The 23,006-nt window shown below is 43.4% G+C and overlaps 1 protein-coding gene across 1 annotated transcript; it reads left to right on the forward strand.

The window, feature by feature from the left end:
- Positions 1-12,228: 12,228 nt before the first annotated feature.
- On the forward strand, positions 12,229-18,741 carry LOC136532966 (uncharacterized). Its single transcript, XM_066525538.1, has 3 exons — positions 12,229-12,580; positions 18,146-18,280; positions 18,734-18,741. The coding sequence occupies exons 1-3, from the start codon at positions 12,229-12,231 to the stop codon at positions 18,739-18,741; spliced, it is 495 nt and encodes a 164-aa protein (XP_066381635.1).
- The last annotated feature ends 4,265 nt before the right edge of the window (positions 18,742-23,006 follow it).

Raw genomic sequence — 23,006 nt, forward strand, 5'->3', positions numbered from 1 at the left:
ACACCAACTCAAAGCTGACAAGACATTGAACCACATCATTCTATAGAGTAGCTAGTTCCACTGGATTGATTGCCTTCTGAGAAATTGCATTGAGGAATGCACACAGCTTCACGGTGGCTAGACATACATGTGGAGGTAGAATTCCTCTTAAAGCAACTAGAAGCAATTGCGTCATAAGCACGTGGCAGTCGTGGGACTTTAAGTTTAGGAATTTCTTCTCTGGCACATTTATTATACCCTTTATATTGGAGGAGAATCCGGATGGGACCTTGATGCTGCTTAGACATTCGAACATGCTGTCCCTCTCTTCTTTGCTAAGCGTGTATCTAGCAGGACTTAAGTAATGACGTCCATCATCTGTCTTCTCTAGATGAAGGTTGTCTCATTCTTTCATGCCCTGCAAGTCCTGGCGTGCTTCAAGTGAATCCTTTGGCTTCCCGTACACACCCATGAATCCTAACAGGTTCACACAAAGATTCTTTGTCAGGTGCATCACGTCGATTGCGTTGCAGACCTCTAGGACTTGCTAATAGGATAGCTCCCAAAAGATGGACTTCTTCTTCCACATGGGTGCGTGTCCCTTAGCATCTTTGGGAACAGATTCGCTGTCTTGTCCCTTTCCAAATACTACTTTCACATCCTTGACCATTGCGAGTACATCTTCCCCAGTTCGGTTATGAGGCTTCTTCCGGTGGTTTGGCTTACCTTTAAAATGCTTCCCTTTCTTTCTTACTTGGTGATTCAAAGGAAGGAATCGACGATGGCCAAGGTACATGACCTTTCGACATCTTTTCAAATATATACTGTTAAGGTCATCAAAACAATGTGTGCATGCATTATATCCTTTGTTTGTCTGATCTGAAAAATTACTTAAAGCAGTCTAATCATTGATTGTTACGAACAACATTGCTTGTAGGTCAAAGTGTTCTTATTTGTACTCATCCCAGACACGTACACCTGGTTTGTTCCATAAAACTAGAAGTTCTTCAACTAATGGCTTCAGATAGACATCAATGTCGTTGCCAGGTTGCCTCGGACCTTGGATAAGGATTGGCATCATAATGAACTTCCGCTTCATGCATAACCATGGAGGAAGGTTGTAGATACATAGAGTAACTGGCCAAGTGCTATGACTAGTGCTCTGCTCCCCAAAAGGATTCATACCATCTGTACTTAAGGTGGACCTTAAGTTTCTAGCCTTATTTGCAAACTCTGGAAATTCTCTGTCTATCGCTCTCCACTGGGACCCATTAGCTGGGTGTCTCAACATATTGTCTACCTTACGGTCTTCTTTATGCCACCACAATAACTTTGCATGGTCTTTATTTCTGAACAAACGTTTTAAGCGTGGTATTATAGGAGCATACCACATAACCTTGACAGGGATTTTCTTTCTAGGACGTTGTTCACCCTCGACGTCACCTGGATCATCGTGCCTGATCTTATACCGCGATGCTTTACATACCGGGCATTCATCCAAATTCTCGTATTCATTGCCATGGTAGAGGATGCAGTCATTAGGACATGCATGTATCTTCTGGATTTTTAATCCCAAAGGGCAGACAACCTTTTTTGCTTCGTACGTAGTGGTGGGCAATTCATTTGGCTTTGGAAGCATCTTCTTTATGAGGTTCAATAAATTCCCAAATGCCTTGTCGGATACACCATTCTTTGCCTTCCACTGTAGCAATTCTAGTGTTGTACCCAGCTTTTTTTGCCCCTCTTCGGCTGTCGGGTATAACAACTTCCTATGATCCTCAAGCATGCGCTCGAACTTAACTTTCCCTTTTTCACTTTCGCATTCTTGTTGTGCATCACGAATAGCATCGCCAAGAGCATCACCGAGATCATCTTCTGCCGCTACCTCTTCTTCATCTCCTCCCATTGTAGTATCATCAAAGGCACCATACTGAGCAATAATGTCATCAATGTCTAAATCTTCTCCTTCACCTTCTTCCATCATGACCTCACTTTCTCCATGCTTAGTCCAACATATATAGTTTGACATGAAACCTGACTTAAGCAAATGTGAATGAAGACTCATTGAGCTTGAATATTCCTTTAAATTCTTACATAGGGCACATGGACAGCACATGAAACCATCCCGTTTATTTGCCTCGGCCACACCTAAGAAATAGTGCACGCCCTCAATAAAGTCTTGGGAGTGGCGATCGGCATTGTACATCCAATGGCGTGACATAATCTGCATTACACGACAAATTATGAAAACCTTGAACATAATTAAGTATTTTATTACACAACATAGATGACACACATACGGTTGATTAATTAACTAAGCCTGGCTACAACGTAAGCAATCCCAACTATCACTAAACAAACTAAAACTACAATGAACTTCAGTAACATAATTATTTCGTGACCGTACGCAACTAAAACAGACAAATCATTCGTCTGTTGAATATCAATAAGCTTCTCCTGCTGGCTCACTGCTTCATCATCAGCAGCCGCTACCTCAAGCGCACCCGAATTCTGCACGTATGTAGCATAATCTTCCTCCCAGTACCAACCATCGCATCCATTGCCCTCCCACTGAAATTAAAGCCAAAAAATATTTAGTCAAAAATATTCAAGAAAAGCAGGTCAATTAGCCATAATAATCAAATGTGTAAGAAACTCACATCGCGATCCGGGCACTTGTAGAAAACACGACCCTTGTTGCGTCCCTGTCTCTTGACTCGGTACTCCATCATAATCTTCTGCTTACACTTGCCGCAGATAATGAGGGGGAGTTCTGGCCTCAGTCGTTTCGCAACCGAATGAGAGATCGAGGATCCGGTACCAGTTGTCATCTACTTTCTATACTTATTTTTGCAAACTAGTGTAAATTTCACATTTTCTAAAATAATATATTTAAACAAACTAAAATTATTTATTTATCTAACTAAACCATGAAATATATACTATATATAATAGTAAAATACCAAACTATCAAGTGATTTTACTATTGTAAATCATCATGTGATTTTGAGCTAAAAATGACATAGAAATCATAATCAAATCCACCATATCAAGTTACTTTCTATACTTATTTTTGCAAACTATTGTAAATTTCTCATTTCTAAAGTAATATATTAAAAAAAATAAAAATATTTATTTATCTAACTAAACCATGAAATGTACTACATATACTAGCAATACTAAACTATCAAGTGATTTTGATAAACTAATTTAACTTTTGTTTATCCAAACATATATGCAAATCATCATGTGATTTTGAGCTAAAAATGACATAAAATCATAATAAAGTCTAACATATAAAGTTACACATGCATCTACATTACAAAATGAGATAAGCTACTGATAAAACATAAGAGGATTAAGTTTGTTACCTCCAAAATCGAAGAGCAACACCAATGGAGGGGGAGAGAGCAAGAACAACAGCAGGCTGAAGAACAGAGGCAGTGAGTTTGAATGGAATGGCTCGGGCTCGGGGAGGAAGAAATGAGCTGGTCTATAGGCCGGGATAATTAGTCCGGGTTAGGGGGCCAAACCGGGACTAAAGATTAATCTTTATTCCCGGGGCATCACCCAAACCGGGACTAAAAGCTTTAGTCCCGGCTGGTATTACCAACCGGGACTAGGTTTACCTTTAGTCCCAGTTGGTAATACCTGCCGGGACTAAAGATCCCTGCCCCGCGGATGACTGTTGGGCAGGAACTTTTAGTCCCGGGGACAAAAAATATCGAGGCTAATGTCAAATTGGAACATCGTTCTAAAGTCTGTTCTCTAGTAATGCTAGTTTGCTAATTTTTAGCTAGCTATTTTTTAGCATGTCTAACAACTAGTCCTAGTCCATCCAAACGGGGCCTTAGCTTTGGGCACACTTTCTCTCTATGTTTTTACTAACACAACAATACCCGTTAGATACTTGAAAATCATTGTTCTGACCTAATAGAAATATTTTGCCGCATATTTTATAGACTTTTCCCTTTGCGTCACACCACCATGTAGAATACATTTCCATTGCCTATTATTTCTACAAGCTATAGGACCGATGGCTCCATGTTTGTGAACTTTATGAGGATATATACGTGTAGGATTTACCTTTTTTCTGTACGTATCTTGTGAATATTAAGTTGGAAGGTCCTCATCAACGAATTAGTAATAGTAAGATTTTCCATGAACGCATTCAATGGTATTAACTAACCACAAAGTACAAACCTTTGGTGCTATATAAATTTAATATTTTGGGATTAGGCTCAGCGCTGACTACCTTCACCGGGACTGCGACCAACGCGTTGTGCACGGTGACATCAAGCCGAGGAATATCATGCTTGACTCGTCCTACAACGCCAAGCTGGGAGACTTCCGTCTCGCACGCCTCGGCGACCATGACACCGGCCCACAGACGACGGACCTCGTCAAGGGCACCATGGGGTACATCGATCCAGAGTTCGTCAACACGCACCGCCGGAGCACGGAGTCGGACATCTGTAGCTACAGTCGAGGAGTGGAAGCTGCCGGCGCTCTCGTTACACATGTACAGCAAGCTAGCGACGCCGCCATCTGCTGGCATCGTTAGCTCGACGGGCGTCGACTCTGGTATCTCCGGCAGCTCGTTCTCCAGCGGAGTCCGCTCGGCAGAGACTGCTGGCACGACGGCAGGCTCGTCGGAGTTATCGTTTGCCAGTTTGTACCAGTGCAACCACCCCATTCTACGTGGTAGTAATTATTGTTGTGTCCTGTTCAAACTTAACAAACTGCTGCTTGTCGCTGCTCCAAGGCCTTGTTTAGATCGCAAGTTTTTTGAACTTGATGAATAGTACCACTTTCGTTTTATTTGGCAAATATTGTCCAATTGTGGACCAACTAGGCTCAAAAGATTCATCTCGTGATTTCCAACTAAACTGTGTAATTAGTTATTTTTTTTACCTACATTTAATACTCCATGCAAGCGGCTAAAAATTGATGTGATGGAGAGAGAATGAAAAAACTTTTAGAGGTGATCTAAACAAGGCCCAAGTTAGAATTTTACATGTACTGTGTAATGTTCACGCATCAGGGATTTTCTCGTTTCCCAATATCTTGTTTTCTACGGTTGTGCATTAATTCTAGTGTACATATATTTAGTTAGGGACTGCTGCAAATAGGCTCGCACTTTTTCGGTACCAATGTCACCAACTCACCATTGCATCTGACTAATATAATACTCGCTCAGTTCTTAATTATAAAATATTATGTTTTTTCTAAGTACATAGCTTTTACTATATATCTTGACATAGAGGGAGATAATTAAGGGCAGAGGGTGGCCAAGCACAATAGTCTAGTGCTCCCCACAGTGCCATCTCTATTTAGGTAGATAATCTATAATAATTTACTAGTTAACTATGCTAAATTGTGTCTAAATCACTTGTTCTTTCTCCGTATTAACCTAGTATAGTACCTATATAATCTAGTACTAAATCCGTTCTAAATTATAGTTCATCTGACTTTTTTGACCTCAAGTTTGACCACTCATCTTATTAAAAAATTTATGCAAAATATCACTTTTTTTTTTGTTGTGGCTTGTTTTATTAATAAAAGTTCTTCAAGAACGACTTAAATTTGACTATGTTTATATAAATATCTGTCGTTTTCGTTTTCCGAGAAATGACTTTAACTAAATATATATTAAAAATATTAATATTTATGTTACATAATTAGTATCATTGAAAATATATTTGAATCTAGTTTTTTAAGGCCAGTAACCGTGAATGTTTCATGGCCCAGTTACCAATATACTTATATTTTGAAAACAGTGCCTCAGTGAAGGTTTTGTGGCCCAGTTACCAATATACTTATATTTTAGAAACAGTGCAGAAGAGTTTCATCCCTATGAAACTATATCTACTCTCATTAAACTTTTATCACTTCTCTCTTTATCAATACGATGTCGTGTCAGCACATTAATGCCCATGAAACTCTTATAAAACCTCCATTGAGATTGGTATAATAAATTTATTTGAAGATATAAATGTTTCATATATTTTTTAAAAATTAAGTCTAATCTTTGGCACATACACCAACGGCGACAGTTAGAAATGAGAAAGTACCAACACGACCTGGAGCAGCATGTACTACTCCTTCGGCCGCGATTGATGAGGCGGCGACGACTCGAGTCACGACTCTCAAGGTCTCCCCTGCTTGCATTGGCTGCTTGCTAGTACGAGGCATGGACCAATCAAGCGTTCTGGATGCTCATCAATGCTGGGCACCGACCGCTGACACAATGTAATAATGCAGAGGTTATTATTAGCAGGGCAGCAGGTACTCGGTGTTTTGGATGCCATGCCACCAGTCGTACTTCTGGCAGAGTCTGCTTCAGTTTAATAAGTAAATTAATAATTAATTAAACTGGCCTCGGTCGATGGTGTGCTTGACCGCAATTTTTTTTTGTTGGGCAGCCTAATATAAGCCTCTTGCTCGGGCTAAATTCATGCGTTGGGTGAACTCTGTTTCTAGGTATAAACTTGGAGCTCTGCTTCTGTTTTCTGGGTAGCTCTTGCAGTGGCTCCATAGTTGTTACATTAGAATTGTATACAGCAGCATTTGCTATAACACGGCACCTATATGCATATATACTGGGATTCACTTTCATCTCTTCTTGAATAAATGTCCACAAGCATAGTTAATATGCAGGATGCAGCATAGTTTCTATGCTTCAGAAACTATATATAGGCACCACATCTCTCGTTTGCTTCACCCTACTTCTTAGCTAACTCTGCTTCTGAGCTGCGTCTGTTTTAAATAAATAAATTAATAACTAAACTCGCCTTGGTACGTATTATCCACGTTGCCGCCAGGGCTACGCAACGGCAACGCTGCCTCTCCGGCTCTCTGCCTTTGCACACCGGTTACCTTTAGGACGCGTTTGGCGCTGCTCTGGGCGGCTCCGGCTCCTCACCTCGGGTACTGTAGCGACACTGTAGTAGGAGCCGTTTCGAAAATCAAGGCGCAAAATGAACTGAAAAGAAGCCAAAAAGAGAAGGAGCCGGCGAAGCCACGATTTCGAGCTCCGCCGGCTCCGTGCTACAGTGTATGAAACAGTACCGGAGCCGGAGCCTCCGGAGCTCCTCCAAACAGGTCCTTACTACCCCTGCGGACCGCCGGCCGGATGCTCGCAGGGTCGCAGTGATCGATCGGTGGTGTGCTTGACGGGCAGCCTAGCCTCTTGCTTGGGCTGGAAAAGAGATTTTTGGGCCCAATAAAGATTAAACTACCCGAGAAAAGCCCAGTAGAGGCCTAGAGGGATTGTTGGGCCGAACAAAAAGTAGAACAGCCCAATAATTTGCAACAAAATAATAAGCTATGCCATGCGCTTTTTTTTTGAGGACTTTGAACCAATATTATTTTTATAGACTTTGGGTGACATGTTTGTATGGCGGAGTGGACTTCGAGCCACTATTTTGCATACACAAGGGCTTTGTGTAGCAAATATTCACAGTAGGCCTAATGGAACCCTGTTTGATGATTCATGGGTGAGCCTGTTAGGCCCGATTGAGACCTGGGCATCCATGGACGTCCATTAGAATGGATTGTTAATGTTGTTCCTCACATATAGATACAGAAAGACTGTTCAAAACCCTAGCCCTAATCTTTCAAAGGCTCATGCGGCGTCAGGGCTGGTGCACCCACGAATGTGGCCTGCTCATTCAAGCGGCGACCTGCGCAGCAAGGTGACTGTGCAACAACGACTCCTCTGTACATGTGTGCTTGAATAGGTGTGTGGAAGAACTTATTGGATTTTTCACTATTAAAGAGAAGAAAGAATGCTATAGACGCTTGTACCATGACAGGAGTGTGGACAACATAGAGAAGTACAAGGTGGCAAAGAAGACTGCAAAGCGAGCTGTAAGTGTGGCAAATGGTAGAGCGTACGAGGATCTTTACCAACATTTGAGCACGAAGGAAGGAGAGAATGACATTTATAAGATGGCTAGGGTTCGTGAGAGAAAGACAAGGGACTTCAACCAAGCTAAGTGCATTAAGGATGAAAGGAAGCATCTCTTGGTGAAGGAGGATGAGATCCGACATCGATGGCAAGATGGCAAGAGTATTTTGATAAATTGTTCAATGATGAGAATACGGACACGACCTTTTAGTTGGATGACTCTTTTGATGACACCAATAGACGCTTTGTTCGGAGAATCCAAGAATCTGAGGTCAGAGAAGCGCTGAAACGGATGAAAGGAGGTAAGGCGATGGGACCGGATGACATCCCAAACGAGGTGTGGAGATGCCTTGGGGACATAGCTATAGTATGGCTAACCAAGCTGTTCAACCATATTTTTTGATCGAACAAGATGCCTGATGAGTGAAGGAGATGTATATTGGTACCGATCTACAAGAATAAAGGGGATATTCAAAGTTGTACTAATTACCGGGGAATTAAGTAGATGAGCCATACTATGAAGCTATGGGAGAGTTATCGAGCATCACTTGAGAGCAATAACGCGGGTCTCTATGAACCAATTTGATTTCATGCCTGGAAGGTCAACCATGTAAGCCATTTTCTTAATAAGACAAGTTATGGAGCGGTATAGGGAGAAGAAGAAGGACCTACACATGGTTTTTATTGACTTGGAGAAGGCTTATGATAAAATACCAAGGAATGTTATGTGGTGGGCTTTGGACAAACATAAAGTTCCAACGAAGTACGTCGGGCTCATTAAGGACATGTACAACAATGTTGTGACTAGTGTTCGAACAAGTGATGGTGACACGGATGACTTCCCGATTAGGATATGACTACATCAAGGGTTAGCTTTGAGCCCTTAGCTGTTTGCCTTAGTGATGGATGAGGTCACAAGGGACATACAAGGGGACATCCCTTGGTGTACGTTTTTCACGGACGATGTAGTGCTAGTTGATGAAAGCCGGACAGGAGTGCATCAGAAAATGGAGTTATAGCGGGAGATTTTGAGTCCAAAGGTTTTAGACTCAGTAGAACTAAAACTGAGTATATGAGATGTGACTTCGGCACTATTACTCGGGAGGAGGAAGATATTAGTTTGGAATGTCAAGTAGTACCTAGAAAGGATACCTTTCGATATTTAAGATCAATGCTACAGAGAGACGGGGATATTGATGAAGATGTTAGCCATAGAATCAAAGCAGGGGGGATGAAGTGGCGCCAAGCATCTGGTGTCCTATGTGACAAAAGGGTACCACAAAAGCTAAAAGGCAAGTTTTATCGGACGACGATTAGACCTACTATATTGTATGGTGCAGAATGTTGGCCTACGAAAAGACGACATGTTCAACAGATAAGTGTCGCGGAAATGCGTATGTTGCGTTGGATTTGCGGTCATACAAGAAGGGATCGAGTTCGGAACGATGATATACGTGATAGATTAGGGGTAGCACCAATTGAATAAAAGCTTGTCCAACACCGGTTGAGATGGTTTGGACATGTCCAATGGAGACCTCCAGAGGCACCGGTGCATAGTGGAATCCTAAGCCAGGATAGTAACGTGAAAAGAGGTAGAGGAAAACCGAAGGTTACTTGGGTAGAGGCAATAAAAGGAGACTTGAAAGGATGGAATATACCCAAAGATTTAGCCTTAGATAGGAGTACTTGGAAAACAACTATTCACGTGCCTGAACCTTGATGGCTTTTGCTGGGTTTCAACTCTAGCCTACCCTAGCTTGTTTGGGACTTAAAATGCTTTGTTGTTGTTGTTGTTGTTGTACCCTTAGCAAGGTAGACAGAACATAATAGAAATTGAATTCTTCGCATAGACACTAAATAGGTCTAGAACAGAGAATGGAGAGTAAGTGAGAGCTCTTTTGTATTTCACTTGTGTTACATCTAATGAAAGTGACCTCCTATTTATAATGACAAACTGTAGGAGGAGGCTATTATGAACATAAGATCTTCCCAATGTGAATGCTTCGACTTATCTCCATCTCGCTAATTTGGTCACTCTGAAACTGTCATTTTCATATCTCTTCTAAACTTTGATTTCATAACAATACCAAGAATGTGCGGTTGGGCCAGGGTGGGTTCTTTTATGCTTTGGGGTTTCTTGAGGCAGGAGTGGTGTTGGCCTTTGAGCTCCGAAATGATTTTGTAGAGACAGTGCGATAAAAACGCCATCCCTGAAATTAAAATACATTGTCTCCTGAAATTGTTTTTTATGATGTATATTGAATTTGGCATGTTAAAAAAAAGGATGAGATGACATTTTTCCTTGTAACATATCTTACTATTACTAATTACAGGCCCCAATGAAGGCTCCACGTTAATTCTCACCAGATGCGCTAACAAAAAAGATAAATGCTAGAAATTCTCACGTTAATCAGAAACATCTAACTATCAAATCAAAACACTAGCCATTAATAACCATTTGATCTATTTTGTTTTCTAAGAAATTACCCACCACTGCCATTATAGATAAAAAGATAGCCCAAAATCTTGTTGTTTATTATTAATCCGTTTTCTTTTTGGATATATTAACACGTTAAAAAGTACCCTATCACAAGGGGGCCAAGCAACTACCCTCACGTGGTTACTTATTTATTTGGCGAAGGGCACTAGGTTAATGAATTAACGGCCATACCATCACTTTCATTGAAGTATTAACCCAAAAAATCAGATAGAAGTTAATATCACAGACATGCCAAAAAAACAACTTACATGTGTGTCATAATGCAGTTATTATATATAAAAGATAAAGAGGAGACAATTTTTTTCAACCATGAAGAAATAGGAATCCATCTGTTCGGCATTCGTCCTTCTTTTTTTCATTGTACTGCCATGTTTATTTTCACCAAACACTACATGCTCGAAAAATAAATTCTATAAATTCTTACGATAATCGGAAATATTTGGTCATTGTTTCGGTAGACTCTTATCGTCGTCACCAAAAACAATCATTGAATATGTTCTATTCTATAAAAATTTACCCACCTCTACCATCTTACCATTACTAATTGGAGGCCCCAATGGAGCCTCCACATCACTTCTCACTAGACGTGCTAGAAAAAGAGATAATCTTAGAAAGTCTCAAAATAATAAGCAAATCTAGCCCTTAGTTTGATAGAATATCATCGTAATCAATAATAGTCATGCGATCTATTCTGCTTTATAAACAATTACCCACTTCTGCCATTATAAAAAAGGCATAAAGTAAACCCCTAATTTTAAATTGAAATTACCCACTCTTCCATTATGAAAAACAATTCGAAATAAACCCTAAATTTATATCTAAATTATCCAATCTTGTCGATATGAAAAATATTTCTCAATAACCCCCTAAATTTGTATCTTAATTACTCAAGTCAGTTATTGTGAAAGATAATTCAAATAAATCAACTAAATTTATATTAAATTACCCAGTTCTACAATTACTAACAAATAATTTAACATAACACCCTAATATTTTTTTATAAATTACCCACATTGCTATTATGAAAGTTAATGCAAAGTAGACCCTAAGTTTGCATTCAAATTACTCATAAATGCTATTATGAAAGATGAAATAAAGTAACATATTTTTATTTGTATCTCAATGATCCAGTTGAGCTATTATAAAAAAATTTAGATATCATTCAATTCTACATCTAAATACTACTATAAGTTATTACAAATAATAATTAAATATCTATTGGGACACGGTTATGAGCCGCGGAGGCTAAGACGCACTACAACAATAGGAACTAACGCTAACCGATTGCATGAGTGATGTGCAGGGAAGTTAGTCAGAGGCCTTCACCCCAGCGGCCACGACCGGCGAAGGTCACTGGATAGCCTGAGGTGGAGGCTCCGACGGTCTAAGAGAAGGCGACGGCCCACATGGTGAAACGGAGGCTCAAGCGGAGGCTTCCCAGGTGGAGATCACAAAGAACCCTCAAAGACCTCCGCCGGCAAGGAGGAAGTTCCCGCAGGAGCACGACACCGGGTCGTGGGCCGCCTGCAAGCCCATAGGCGCAACCCAAGAAGCAGAGGTGGTTTGAGGAGAGAATACCAATGCTATCCCTGGCAATTTGTACTGGCTGGGGGATATTCCTGGAATGTGCACCTAGTATGACTTGGATACGAGATGGCACTTCATGGTCTCTGTATAGCTATCGTGCTCGGCGTTAAATGCCTCTAGGTGTACGGCGACTCCGCACTCGTGATCAATCAGCTCAACAAGGATTGGAATTGCACCAACAAGAAGATAGACGCTTACTGCACCGCGATAAGAAAGTTAGAAGACAAGTTCTATGGTATCGAGTACCACCATGTGGTTTGGGCTGACAACCAAGCAGCCGCTGTCAAAGTTAGGGTCGACCCAAGCCGAAGTTCCTGCCGGAGTGTTCGTCCAGGACCTCATGACGTTGTCGATCAAGCAGGGGTACGAAGACGTTGAAGAAAAGCCACCTATCGAGCCGTTAGTCACGACGGTCCCTGGCCTGAGCAGTGATTGGAGGGAACCTTTCATCAAATACCTCACCATTGCTGATGTCCCAGCTGACAACACAGAGAGAGAACGCCTCACCCAGCGCAACAAGCATTACATCCTAGTTGAAGGAAAGTTATATCATAAAAACGCCAAGGCAGAGCTACTCCACAAGTGCGTCTCTGTGGAAGACGGTGAGAAGAAACTCAAGGAGATCCACGTCGGCACTTGCGGCAATCACGCAGCCTCTAGAACACTAGTCGGTAAAGCCTTCTGAGCTGGTTTCTATTGGCCTTCTGCAGTTGCCGATGTCGAGGCATTTGTTCGTCGGTGCGAGAATTGTCATTTTTTACTAAGCAAATCCACGTCCCGGCCCAGGCCTTGCAAACGATTCCTGCATCTTGGCCCTTCGCATGCTGGGGACTGGATATGATCAGGCCTTTAAAGCCCATGCTGGGAGGTTTCTGCTGGGTCTACGTCTGCATTGACAAATTCTCCAAGTGGATCGAATACAAACCCCTGGTCCAAGCTACAGCGAAGAAGGTAGCCGAGCTGCTTGACCACATCATTCAACCGGTTTGGCCTTCCAAATAGCATCATCACCGACTTGGGGTCCACATTCACTAGTGCCAATTTCTAGGACTTTGGCAACGAAAGATGCATCTCAGTTAAGTACGTCTTGATTGCGCACCCTAGGGCCTAATGGACAAGTTGAGCGCGCCAACGGCATGATTCTCGACGCGTTGAAGAAAAGGCTCTACATGAACAAGCAGAAGCATCCCGGCAAGTGGCTTAAGGGAATTTTTAGCCATGGTCTGGGGACTAAGGACCTAGCCTAGTCGGAGCAACTGGTTTTGTGTGTTCAGATAGTGAAGTACCTTGACAGCATGCGAAGATACTACAACTGCAACATCAACGATTGGTTCTTCATGGTCGGAGACCTAGTGCTTCGCAAGAAACAGAAGATCGACAGGATGCACAAGCTATTTTCACCCTAGGAAGGCCCTTTCATTGTGAAGGCGGTCACCCAACCAGGTTCCTATAGGCTATGCAACATGGATGAAAGAGATGTCCCAAATTCTTAGCACATCGATCTTCTTAGGCGCTTCTACCCTTGAAGGGTCTCCTTTCAAAGATATGTACCGCTTGTATTCTAGTATTCAATAAAGTTTTTGTTCTAATGTTTCTTCATATCGTTATCTCTGTGCTTTTTTCTAAGCGATTCTGTTTACGCGTACAACATCTTAAAGATGACACGCCAACTATGCCTAAGGCAAATGCCCGAATAGACACATTTACGCTCAGACACCTCCAGAGACGACCCTATCTCCGACTTCTCCCTGCATGTGCATGAGCAGTCAGCCCTCTGCCTCTTGGGTGGTCGGCAGCGGTTCCCTAGAGATGCCCTATTCTTCCCACATGCACATGGCCCCTGTGCCCCACGTTACGGCCAACAGGCTAGCTAGGGCTGGGGACTCAGCTATACACTTATGATCAGATGGTTTCCATCAAATATAAACACAAACATACCATAACACCAAGTGTTCACCGAAAGTTGCTAAGCACTTTTGTACAATGATTCAACATGAGTTTGGCGGTGCTTAATGTGCGAACTCCTTGAAGTTCGCCCATGCTGTTTGGCAATGATCGACGTCCGACTGGTATGGCTCATCTTCGGGTAGTCCATGCTCCCTCAGGTTGCTCAAGATTGACGCAGTCTAGCACGGGCTGGATTCCCACGGTCATCACCTCCTGCTTTCATCATGGGCTTTCACTTGCTCCACGAGCACCTAGAACTGCTCCTGAGCCTAGTGTCGATACTCTGCAAGCAAGACAGTCGTATGCTATGCATGCGCTTAAGGCCGCACAAGTCAAATAGAGTGAAAAACACTCATGTCTGAAGATCTTCAGTGATTTTCTCGATCTTCTCCGCCTTCTCCTTCGCCTCCTGAATCTGGCCGAAGGCCACCTAGGAAAGGTTGAGCTCCATCTCTAGTGCTGTGTATAATAGTTAGACGTCTCACAGTGCTGAATACCACCAAAACGAAATTCTGAGACCTACCTTTCTGACAATCAGTGCTACGGCTGAGCTGCTCGGACATCGACTGGCTCTCCACCTCCATTTACTCGCGCTCCTTCTCCAATGCCAGAACCTTCACCTCTAGGTCTTCCCTATAGTGGCGCTCTTGGAGCAGGCGCGCCTAGAGGTCTTTCACTGATGCTTGTAGACTCTTGTTCATCAACCGCGGGTGGCCCTTGCGCTGCACTGCTTGGCGCGTCCCCTGCAGGCTCTGTACCTGCTCCGGCAAGGCCACTCGACATCACCACAGCATCACACGCCTCCTCTACACCAGGATTGCCCTCGTCATGCAATTCGTCGCCAGGTGAGGTTGGTCCAGTTGTTGAGGGCTCCTCCATAGTAGGGGTGGTTGGTTCCACAACCGTCGGCTGCTCCAAGGTGGGGGCGACCAGATCCACCCTTGCCTGTGCTTGCTCGGCATGGGGAGCTGCCAACTCCTCCATGTGCCTTCCATCATCAGTAGTCGATGGTTGTAGGACCTCCGTCGACTCTGCACTACAACAAAAAAAATTCATCAAGTAGCATATCACCGTGCCAAAGGAATATGGCCAATAAATAAAGCACTTACAACTAGGACCCCCGCTGCACAACTTGGATCCTGTGTCCCTTCCTGGAACTGGCTTGCCCAACAGCTGAATTGCCTAGTGCCTCTACCCCTGCCACAAGAGTCGCTCTCGTGGTCTCGGGGGCCATGGTGGTCGCTTGCGCTGCTGCCACTAGAGTCATCCATGTGGTCTCGGGGACTGGGATAGCCATCGGTCTATAGTTGATGGTGCCACTCGAGTTGTTGCTGCTGGAGCCTCCCGCGTGCTATCAGGCAATGTTGTTGTAGACCCGTGCATCCACCGCCTCTCCCGAGTCTCTGCCCTAGCCGGCGCAGATGGTGGGGGTGTCACGGCCCTCGGTGAAGGAGGCGCTGCTTGTTCATCGTCGTATGACGAGCTTGACATCACCACCTGCCGTCTTCGAGGCTGGGCGGACGCGCCAATGGTTACCAGCTTCTCTTCATGGCAAGATGATGTAGCTATTTTTCTTCTTTTCGAGGACGGCTCCCCGCTAGTCGACCGCTTCCCCTAGAGCTTCTCACGAACATAAGGCGCCCGCTCATCTTCATCTTCACTATCAAGGTCGGTCGAGCTATCCCCACCAGCCTCTAGGTAGGATCGACGCTGAGGACAGCTCGATCGGGCATCAACACCCCTTGGCCAATCAGCTAATGGCACCACCGAGAAGTATACCAACCATTCCTGCCCACGAATCTTTAGGAAAACGAATGAATATATCACAATTGCAACAAGATAAGGGATCAACCAAAACTAAAAAGAAGGCACTTACCCATGGTCGGAGGGTCCCTACACTGAAGGCCCTCTGCTGATCGTTGATCTTATGATGCCCCATGAGGTTAAACAACACCCCAATTTGCTGCATGACTTCATCCTGGTTAATCGGCTCAGGCGCTTCATGGGTCCCATCAGTATCTCCCCGGGAATTCATATCCAGGATGTGCTCTCTCCTTGCTGGGCTGGCATCACTGAAAAGTGAAGTTTGTCACCACTATGACCCCATCCACCCTTCTCCGGTCGATCGGTGCCAACAGCTCCATCACTTGCTCCATCCCATTGGCACCAGGTCTCTCCGACCACTTAGTGTTACTCACAGGAATCTGATCAATGTCGCATGCCACATAGTGTTCCCCCTGTGGCATGTAGAACCATCGTTGCGCCCAATACTTCACATTTGTATTCAATGGGGTGGTGATGTATTGGCCAACCATCTCATCCCGAAGCTACAAGTACGCGTTGCATACGATCCTAGATCCAAAACCCCCTCGGGCTTTCAAACAGAAGAAGTAGCGAAAGAGATCGAAATGCAGAAGAATGCCAAGATAAGCCACACAAAAATGGATGAAGACAGAGACATGGAGGATGGAATTTGGGCCTAGATTGCAAAGACTAAACTCGTAATAATCAATCAATCCATGGAGAAATGGATGGATTGGAACACCAAATCCACGATAGAAATAATCTTCAAAAACTACTAATTCGTCGCCGCAAGGAATCGAAAAGCTCTCACCGCGAGTCGGACGTCATCCCGCCATCACCCTATCGGGCAGCACACCATCTTGTACCAACCAATTGAGCGTTGCCTCATTGCTGACGAACCGCCACGGTTTCTTTTGGGCGCCATCCAGGAGATCTGTCGCTTGGAGGAGGTTGCATGCTTGCGGTTGCTGTAATGGTGGAGCAGTTGCCAGGTGAAGCGACGTGGGTGCGAGGAAGAAGATGAAGTGGCGGAGAGAGAGTAGGGAATGTGCGCCTGGGGTTGCGGTGCTCTTATAACGGTTCGACTCCTGACCCTCCTCCTTCTAGGGTTTTTGGGAAACCGTGCCCACCGCGCCGCATTCTCTTCCGAAGTCTCCGCATGCCGCTGGGCCGCTGAGTGGGCCTAGTGGGCCACCACATCAAACCATGTCAAACGCGGGTTGATATTGAATGCTGAGTGTTGCTACGACATGATATTTTTTCTCTAACCCTACTACAAGATTTCTTCGTAATCTTCGAGCAGGCTTGTGGGCTACGTGTGTACATGTCATCTCGCGATGACTGTATTTATTTCCACACTGGTTTCTAGCGACACTGGGGACTGGGCCAGCACCTAAAGACCACTATTTTGGACCCTAGCATCATGTCACTACTTCACCTACTGCCGGGCTCGGGGACTAAGTGGGCATAGTTCACCTCGGGGTGAATGTGCTTATTTTTTGACTTAATCTTCTACAAAATGGCTAAGTTCTTCCATGCTAACTAAGTCAAGGATGCCATGTGACCAACTTCTATGTCCGGAACCTAAGTGGGCACACTTCACCTAGGGTGGAGACTTTGAATTTTTTTACTTGAGCTCCTTACATCCTTCTGACAAACCCTAGCTTTGAGTGTGCTCAGCTCCAGCAACCAGACGAATAGCTCAGATGCATACTCAGATAGCTCAGACGCATGCTCATAAAGCTCGGACACATGCTCAAACAGCTCAGACAGCATGTTCAGCAGCTCAGATGCATGCTCAACAGCTCAGACAAGCTCAGGACGGTGTTGCTCAATGGATGCAAGGTGCTTGGGGACTGGCTATGGGGGTATAACCTCTGATACCAGTAGGGCTGTATGTGAGCCAAGCCGCTAGGGGAGGCCTAGCCCACAAGACTGCTCATGGGCCACGACACTAGTGGAGGACTAGCCTATGAGATGACGCCATGCAAGGCACAACACATGTTGGCATGCCCCGCAAGACTGCGTGAAGATCTTCGATGATCTAGGAAACATGCTCGGATATGCCAGATCTCGTAATATCTGTAACTTCCTATCTTGTAAAACCGATCAGGATAGAAACAACCGATCTATAACCCTACCCCCCGAGCTATATAAGGTGGGTAGGGACCCCTCTCATTTTCATCTGATCATATGCAATACAATCCACAAAGACACATGACGTAGGGTATTACGTCAAGCTGATGGCCCGAACCTGTCTAATCGCTATCTCTCGTGTTATGTGTTTGTTGATGGTAGTTATCAACAATTATAAACCATCAATTAAACATGGATAAGGGCATAAATATGATCACCAATGAAGGTCTAGGGGTTTAAACTAATGAATTCCATGAGCTTTGGTGATTTCATGACTGCAGGTGTATTTGTCCAGAAAACCGCCAAGGACCTAAACGTCAATGGAAAATATGGATTTCCACCGCGGCACCTATGTGGGAAGGCTCTAGAAGGCTTTAGAAGCCACATCACTGAAGTGGAGGGCGAGATGTCGCCAGGTGTGGCTAGCCGGTCCCACCTGTAGGTCTGCCGGCCTCCTCCGGGCCTACCTGTCAGCCATCTTCGAAGGTCGGTTTCCCACCGCCTTTGAGGACGCATCTAGGCCATTGTTTAAGTCGGGTTGATCCAAGGGCTCACATTGCACCCTTAGGGCTATATAACCAGACCCTACCCCCTCCCTAGAGGCGATCCTAAAACCCTAATTCATATTCTCCCCATGAGGATCAGTGCTATCTATCAAGAGAAGATTAGTCCTCCATAGGATTTAGTATTATAAATAGAAATAGTGATATAGAGAGTGAGGGAAGAGTTTGGAGGAGATGCTAGCCTATCAGTGCTCTCTCTATGGCTTGTACCTTGGCGGATTCAAGTTCTACCTAGGCTTGCTTCTGGGATTTCTCTAGTAATCAACTTCTGATTCAAGTAAGAATCTTGTTTATATTGTTCTTCAGGTTCATGACTCTCTTGAGTGCTTTAATCTATTGGCCTTAGGTTAAAGTATTATTCATAGTGTAAGCGTGGTGCTTAGACTTAGGATAATCATGGATGCCCCCTGCATTCTAGATCGGTGGTAGTTCGCGTGTGTGTGACATAAGTACTATATAGCACTGTACTATATAGCATCATTGATCCTTTGTAGTCCACCTCTCGTCTGTAGGCTCACGTAGGACCCGATTACTAAGGAAAGCATCCTTTGTTGGTGTCTTCCCTTAAGTAATATCCCTAGTTGAACTGTACAAGACATAAGCTTACCCAAGTTAGAACTAGAGACCCTTAGTTATCCACCCTATGCTCCTATTTATCCTAACCTTGTTGCTACTCCTAGATAAATTAACTCTTAACCTATTCACTACCCCTCGTTAAGTTAGACCGTAGTTAGTATCACACATTTTCCTATGGATATGATACTTGGAATACTTCTGGGTGAAAGCTACAGCGGTATCCGTGCGCTTGCGGATTTATTTGTGTGCGTTAAATATACCAACAAGCTTTCTGGCGCTGTTGCCGGGGAAACGGTTGCTGAATCAACTATGAACCTAGCCTAACCTTGTATCATATTCTTTTATCTTTTTATTCTTTCATTCTTTTCTTTTCTTTCTCATTATGAATTCCACTCCTATCTATCAATACACTAAACCCATGAGCGCGAGCTTTGGGCCACCTAAATCTGTAGAGTCTATCCTAACACGTGACTATGAGCTACGCCTGTGTTTAATAAAACTGATTCGGGATCAATCCTTCTTGGGAGAAGGCAATGAAAACCCATATTCTCACCTATGAGAGTTTGAGCAGACCTGTGCATGCTTGCATATTGCTGGCATGTCTGACAAGACTTTAAGATGGAAGTTGTTTCCATTCTCTCTGACGGGAAGAGCTAAACATTGGTATAGTCAAACCATGGGAAGTATGCAAGGAGATTGGGAAACGTTATGCTCTAAATTTTGTTTACATTTCTTTCCCATGTCTAAAGTGGCTAGCCTTCGGAAAGAGGTTCTAAATTTTAGACAACTAGAAGAAGAATCTCTTGGTACCTCGTGGGACCATTTTAATGAACTCATCATCACTGGCCCAGACCATGCCATTCAAGACCCTATACTTATTCAACATTTTTACATGGGTCTTAGCAAGGATTCCAGGGAATCCCTTGATGCAGCCCCTAGAGGAGCTTTTCTTCATTTGTCTGCTAGTGAAGCAAGGGCTATGCTTAATAGAATTAATGGAATCACTAGCATTCATAATGAACTCCTCGAGGAAGAGAAGGAATCACCTCCCAAATAAGAAGAGGAAGTTTTGATAGCCAAATCACAACCACTCCAATCCCATGATTTAGCTATCAATCCCGAACCATCAATACCCCAAAATCCCCCAAGAGAAGAAGGAATTCGACCTTTGGAAATCCCTATTGAAATTAAGGATGACTTTTTGGTGTTGATTTTGGGAGAACATTAAATTTTCATCTTCATAAGAGACCTTCTAGTGAATATAATTCTAATACTTTCAAGAAGGGATCTCTTAGGAAGCGTCCTTATTCCCATATAGGACATCGGGAAGAATTCAAGGATGTCATGTCTAGTGATGCCATAGAAGGAGAGCCAAGCTATTTAGAAGCCAATCCTATTCTCTCCCCTTGTATGACCACATAGACATCTTATCTGAACCCATCTTTCAACCCATCCCTGACCTCAATGATCCCTCTTATGCTGTTTCTCCTCAGTCTCATGATGACCCTAGAAACCCACTAAGACATTCTGTTTACACCAAAATTTGGGAAAGAAGAACGTGGGAACACAAGGCTTATAAAATTGTATCTTCAAGGGATCGATCTGGTGTGAACCGAGGTCAGCTGGTTTTGATGCAGTATTGGAATCGGCTATTTTATAGATGATGTCAGCAGACAATATCAACGGACTACGTATGGATGGCGTCGAGGGGGGAAACATGTCAGACTCTACAAAAAGGGAAAGATTAGGGTCCAAGTTATCATAAGTTAGGAATATTTTCTCTTATACCAAAGATTGTAATGAGTCGTACTTGAGTAGGATTCATGTTTAGGTTTCGGGTATAAATATTGGACCCTGGCTATTGTAAAAAAGATCCAATCAATCAATACCAATTACTTTTTTTGGATTCATGCCAACCCTTAGGAGTAGGAGTATTGTAGATCTCGGTGAGTTCTTCAACAAGCAGGGCTGCATCGATCCGGTCTACCTCCGGCTTATCTGTAAGTACCGTCATGGCTTATACTTTTATTTGTAAGGCTACATCGGTCTGGCTGACCTCTTATGAGCTCTAGTATAAGTTAGTTATGGATCCTTATCTACTTTAAGTATGGCTGCATCGGTTAAGTTCGACCACCACTGCTCGAATTAGATTAAGGTCAAGTTATTGGCTCTACCTAAGGGTGGCATCGTTCAGGTAGATTCATTAAGTTACCGATCTTGCTGATGTTCTTGTTGTCATTAGTTTTAGCAGTATCAACCTGCCCTGATCAAGATCGATCTAGATCGGCCTGACATCCTTTTAGTCCATCATTTATTTTGTCACATTGCGATGGTTCTTACTTTAAACGATGGATTATATTTTATCGGCCGTTCTACTTCAATCTTGATCGTGCATAGTACGCAGCTAAGGCATGTCTGATCTTGAGAAGGTTTACTAGCTAGTTGAATCTGGTCTATAGCTAGCTATTATGGCTGTAACGATCCGGTCGATCCCCACTGTTAGCACTTTAAATCAGAGTATGCTAGTTAGTAGATTTGCTTTCGACCAGGCGTGACCTTGACTGTTTACTATGCCTGCATCGGCTAAATAGCCGATTGCCAGTAATTTAACGCTTATAGTGTGTCTTCATGATTCTGGTAAATGTGAATAGATCTATTTATTTTAAAGGTTTGATCTGTTATCTTTATCATGGTTGCCATCGATCCGGTCGAACCCACTGTTAAGGATAACAGGTTAGATTTGATGAGTTTATAGATCTGTCCATATCAAACAGTCGATTGTTCACATGCTGTAGTCCCATTTTCTACCTGAATTGGCTATTTTAGCAGATTCGCATATGCTTTCACAGACATGGCACGCTTTCATGAACCTAGTTGAAGTATGGTCGGTTCTATAGGGTTTTCTGGTTCTAGACAATCATCATCATCATAGCTGTATCAATCCGAGTCGAACCTCATTGTTGACGGTGATAGATGAGATCTAGACAGTTCATAGATCTATCTATATCAAACAGTCGATTGTTTGCGTGGCATATCCCTTTTCATAGGATTCATTGGCTCTACACCATATATTGACCAAATCTAATTTAGCCAGTGATATATCTTTGACGCACACATGTTAATAGCTTAAGGGAAAGGATCATTAAAGCTGGGTGCATTGTATTCGTTACTATAAAATCAATCTTGACCCGCGAGCGTTACAGTCCTTAACAACCAATGTCTTCTCGTATCGGCTATTTAGTCGATTTTCTCGTTTGGCTGCTCCCAAAGCGGTACTACTTTGAACTGTCTGGGTAAAACTAGCATGTTTCACCCTAAATTACTGATAAACTTTCTCTCCTTGTCAATTGCAGGTCAAGTTTATTGGCACGCCCTTGGGAATTCGCATGATCGACTGGTCCTACATTGAAGCCAGGTAGATCTCTAGATCGTTCCGGCTTGCTGCGTGTCCATCCACATGTGGCTACCATGTTTTTGCGCCGGCACGTGTTCTAGCCTACCTGGTGGGACCCCACAATCGTCATGGCAACTCACAACAATAGGGGTGTTCTTATGATGCCTTATGAAGACCTACCTGATGAGGATAAAGATGTTATCAGTAAAGCTAGAGAAGAATTTCAGAACAAGTGTTTGTTGTCCTACACCAAGACACGTGATAATAAAGTTATTTAGAAATATCCACTACCAAGAGTTTTGAATGCATGGGCAGTCAGATACAGACAAAGCTGATGGTAGGCGTTTCTTCATAGATGCTGTAAACAAATCTGTTCATGATGCCATGTTGAACCATAATAAAACTTTCTTGAACATATTCCATAATATCATGAAAGAGGTGTTTCATGGATGTCTAATTGATCAGGTTGGACTGGCTTATTATAAATTCCACATCCGTCGACTCAGGGGGCTAATCAAGTCGGTACTAGCTGTAACACCTGTGTTGTTACGAGCTTGCTTAGCACCAAGATTAAGGCCTAAGAGAATTTATCAAGGCAGGTTTCTCGGG

This window comes from Miscanthus floridulus, unplaced genomic scaffold (genome assembly GCF_019320115.1).
Source record: "Miscanthus floridulus cultivar M001 unplaced genomic scaffold, ASM1932011v1 fs_753_2_3, whole genome shotgun sequence".
Classification (NCBI taxonomy): Eukaryota; Viridiplantae; Streptophyta; class Magnoliopsida; order Poales; family Poaceae; genus Miscanthus; species Miscanthus floridulus.

Bases quoted from the DNA above. Each gene is read 5' to 3' on its own strand.
- LOC136532966 (XM_066525538.1), top strand. From the start codon at position 12,229: ATGTGGTTTGGGCTGACAACCAAGCAGCCGCTGTCAAAGTTAGGGTCG. The intron at 12,581-18,145 runs GTGAGAAGAAAC...TCATGACTGCAG, and splicing joins GTGCGTCTCTGTGGAAGACG to GTGTATTTGTCCAGAAAACC.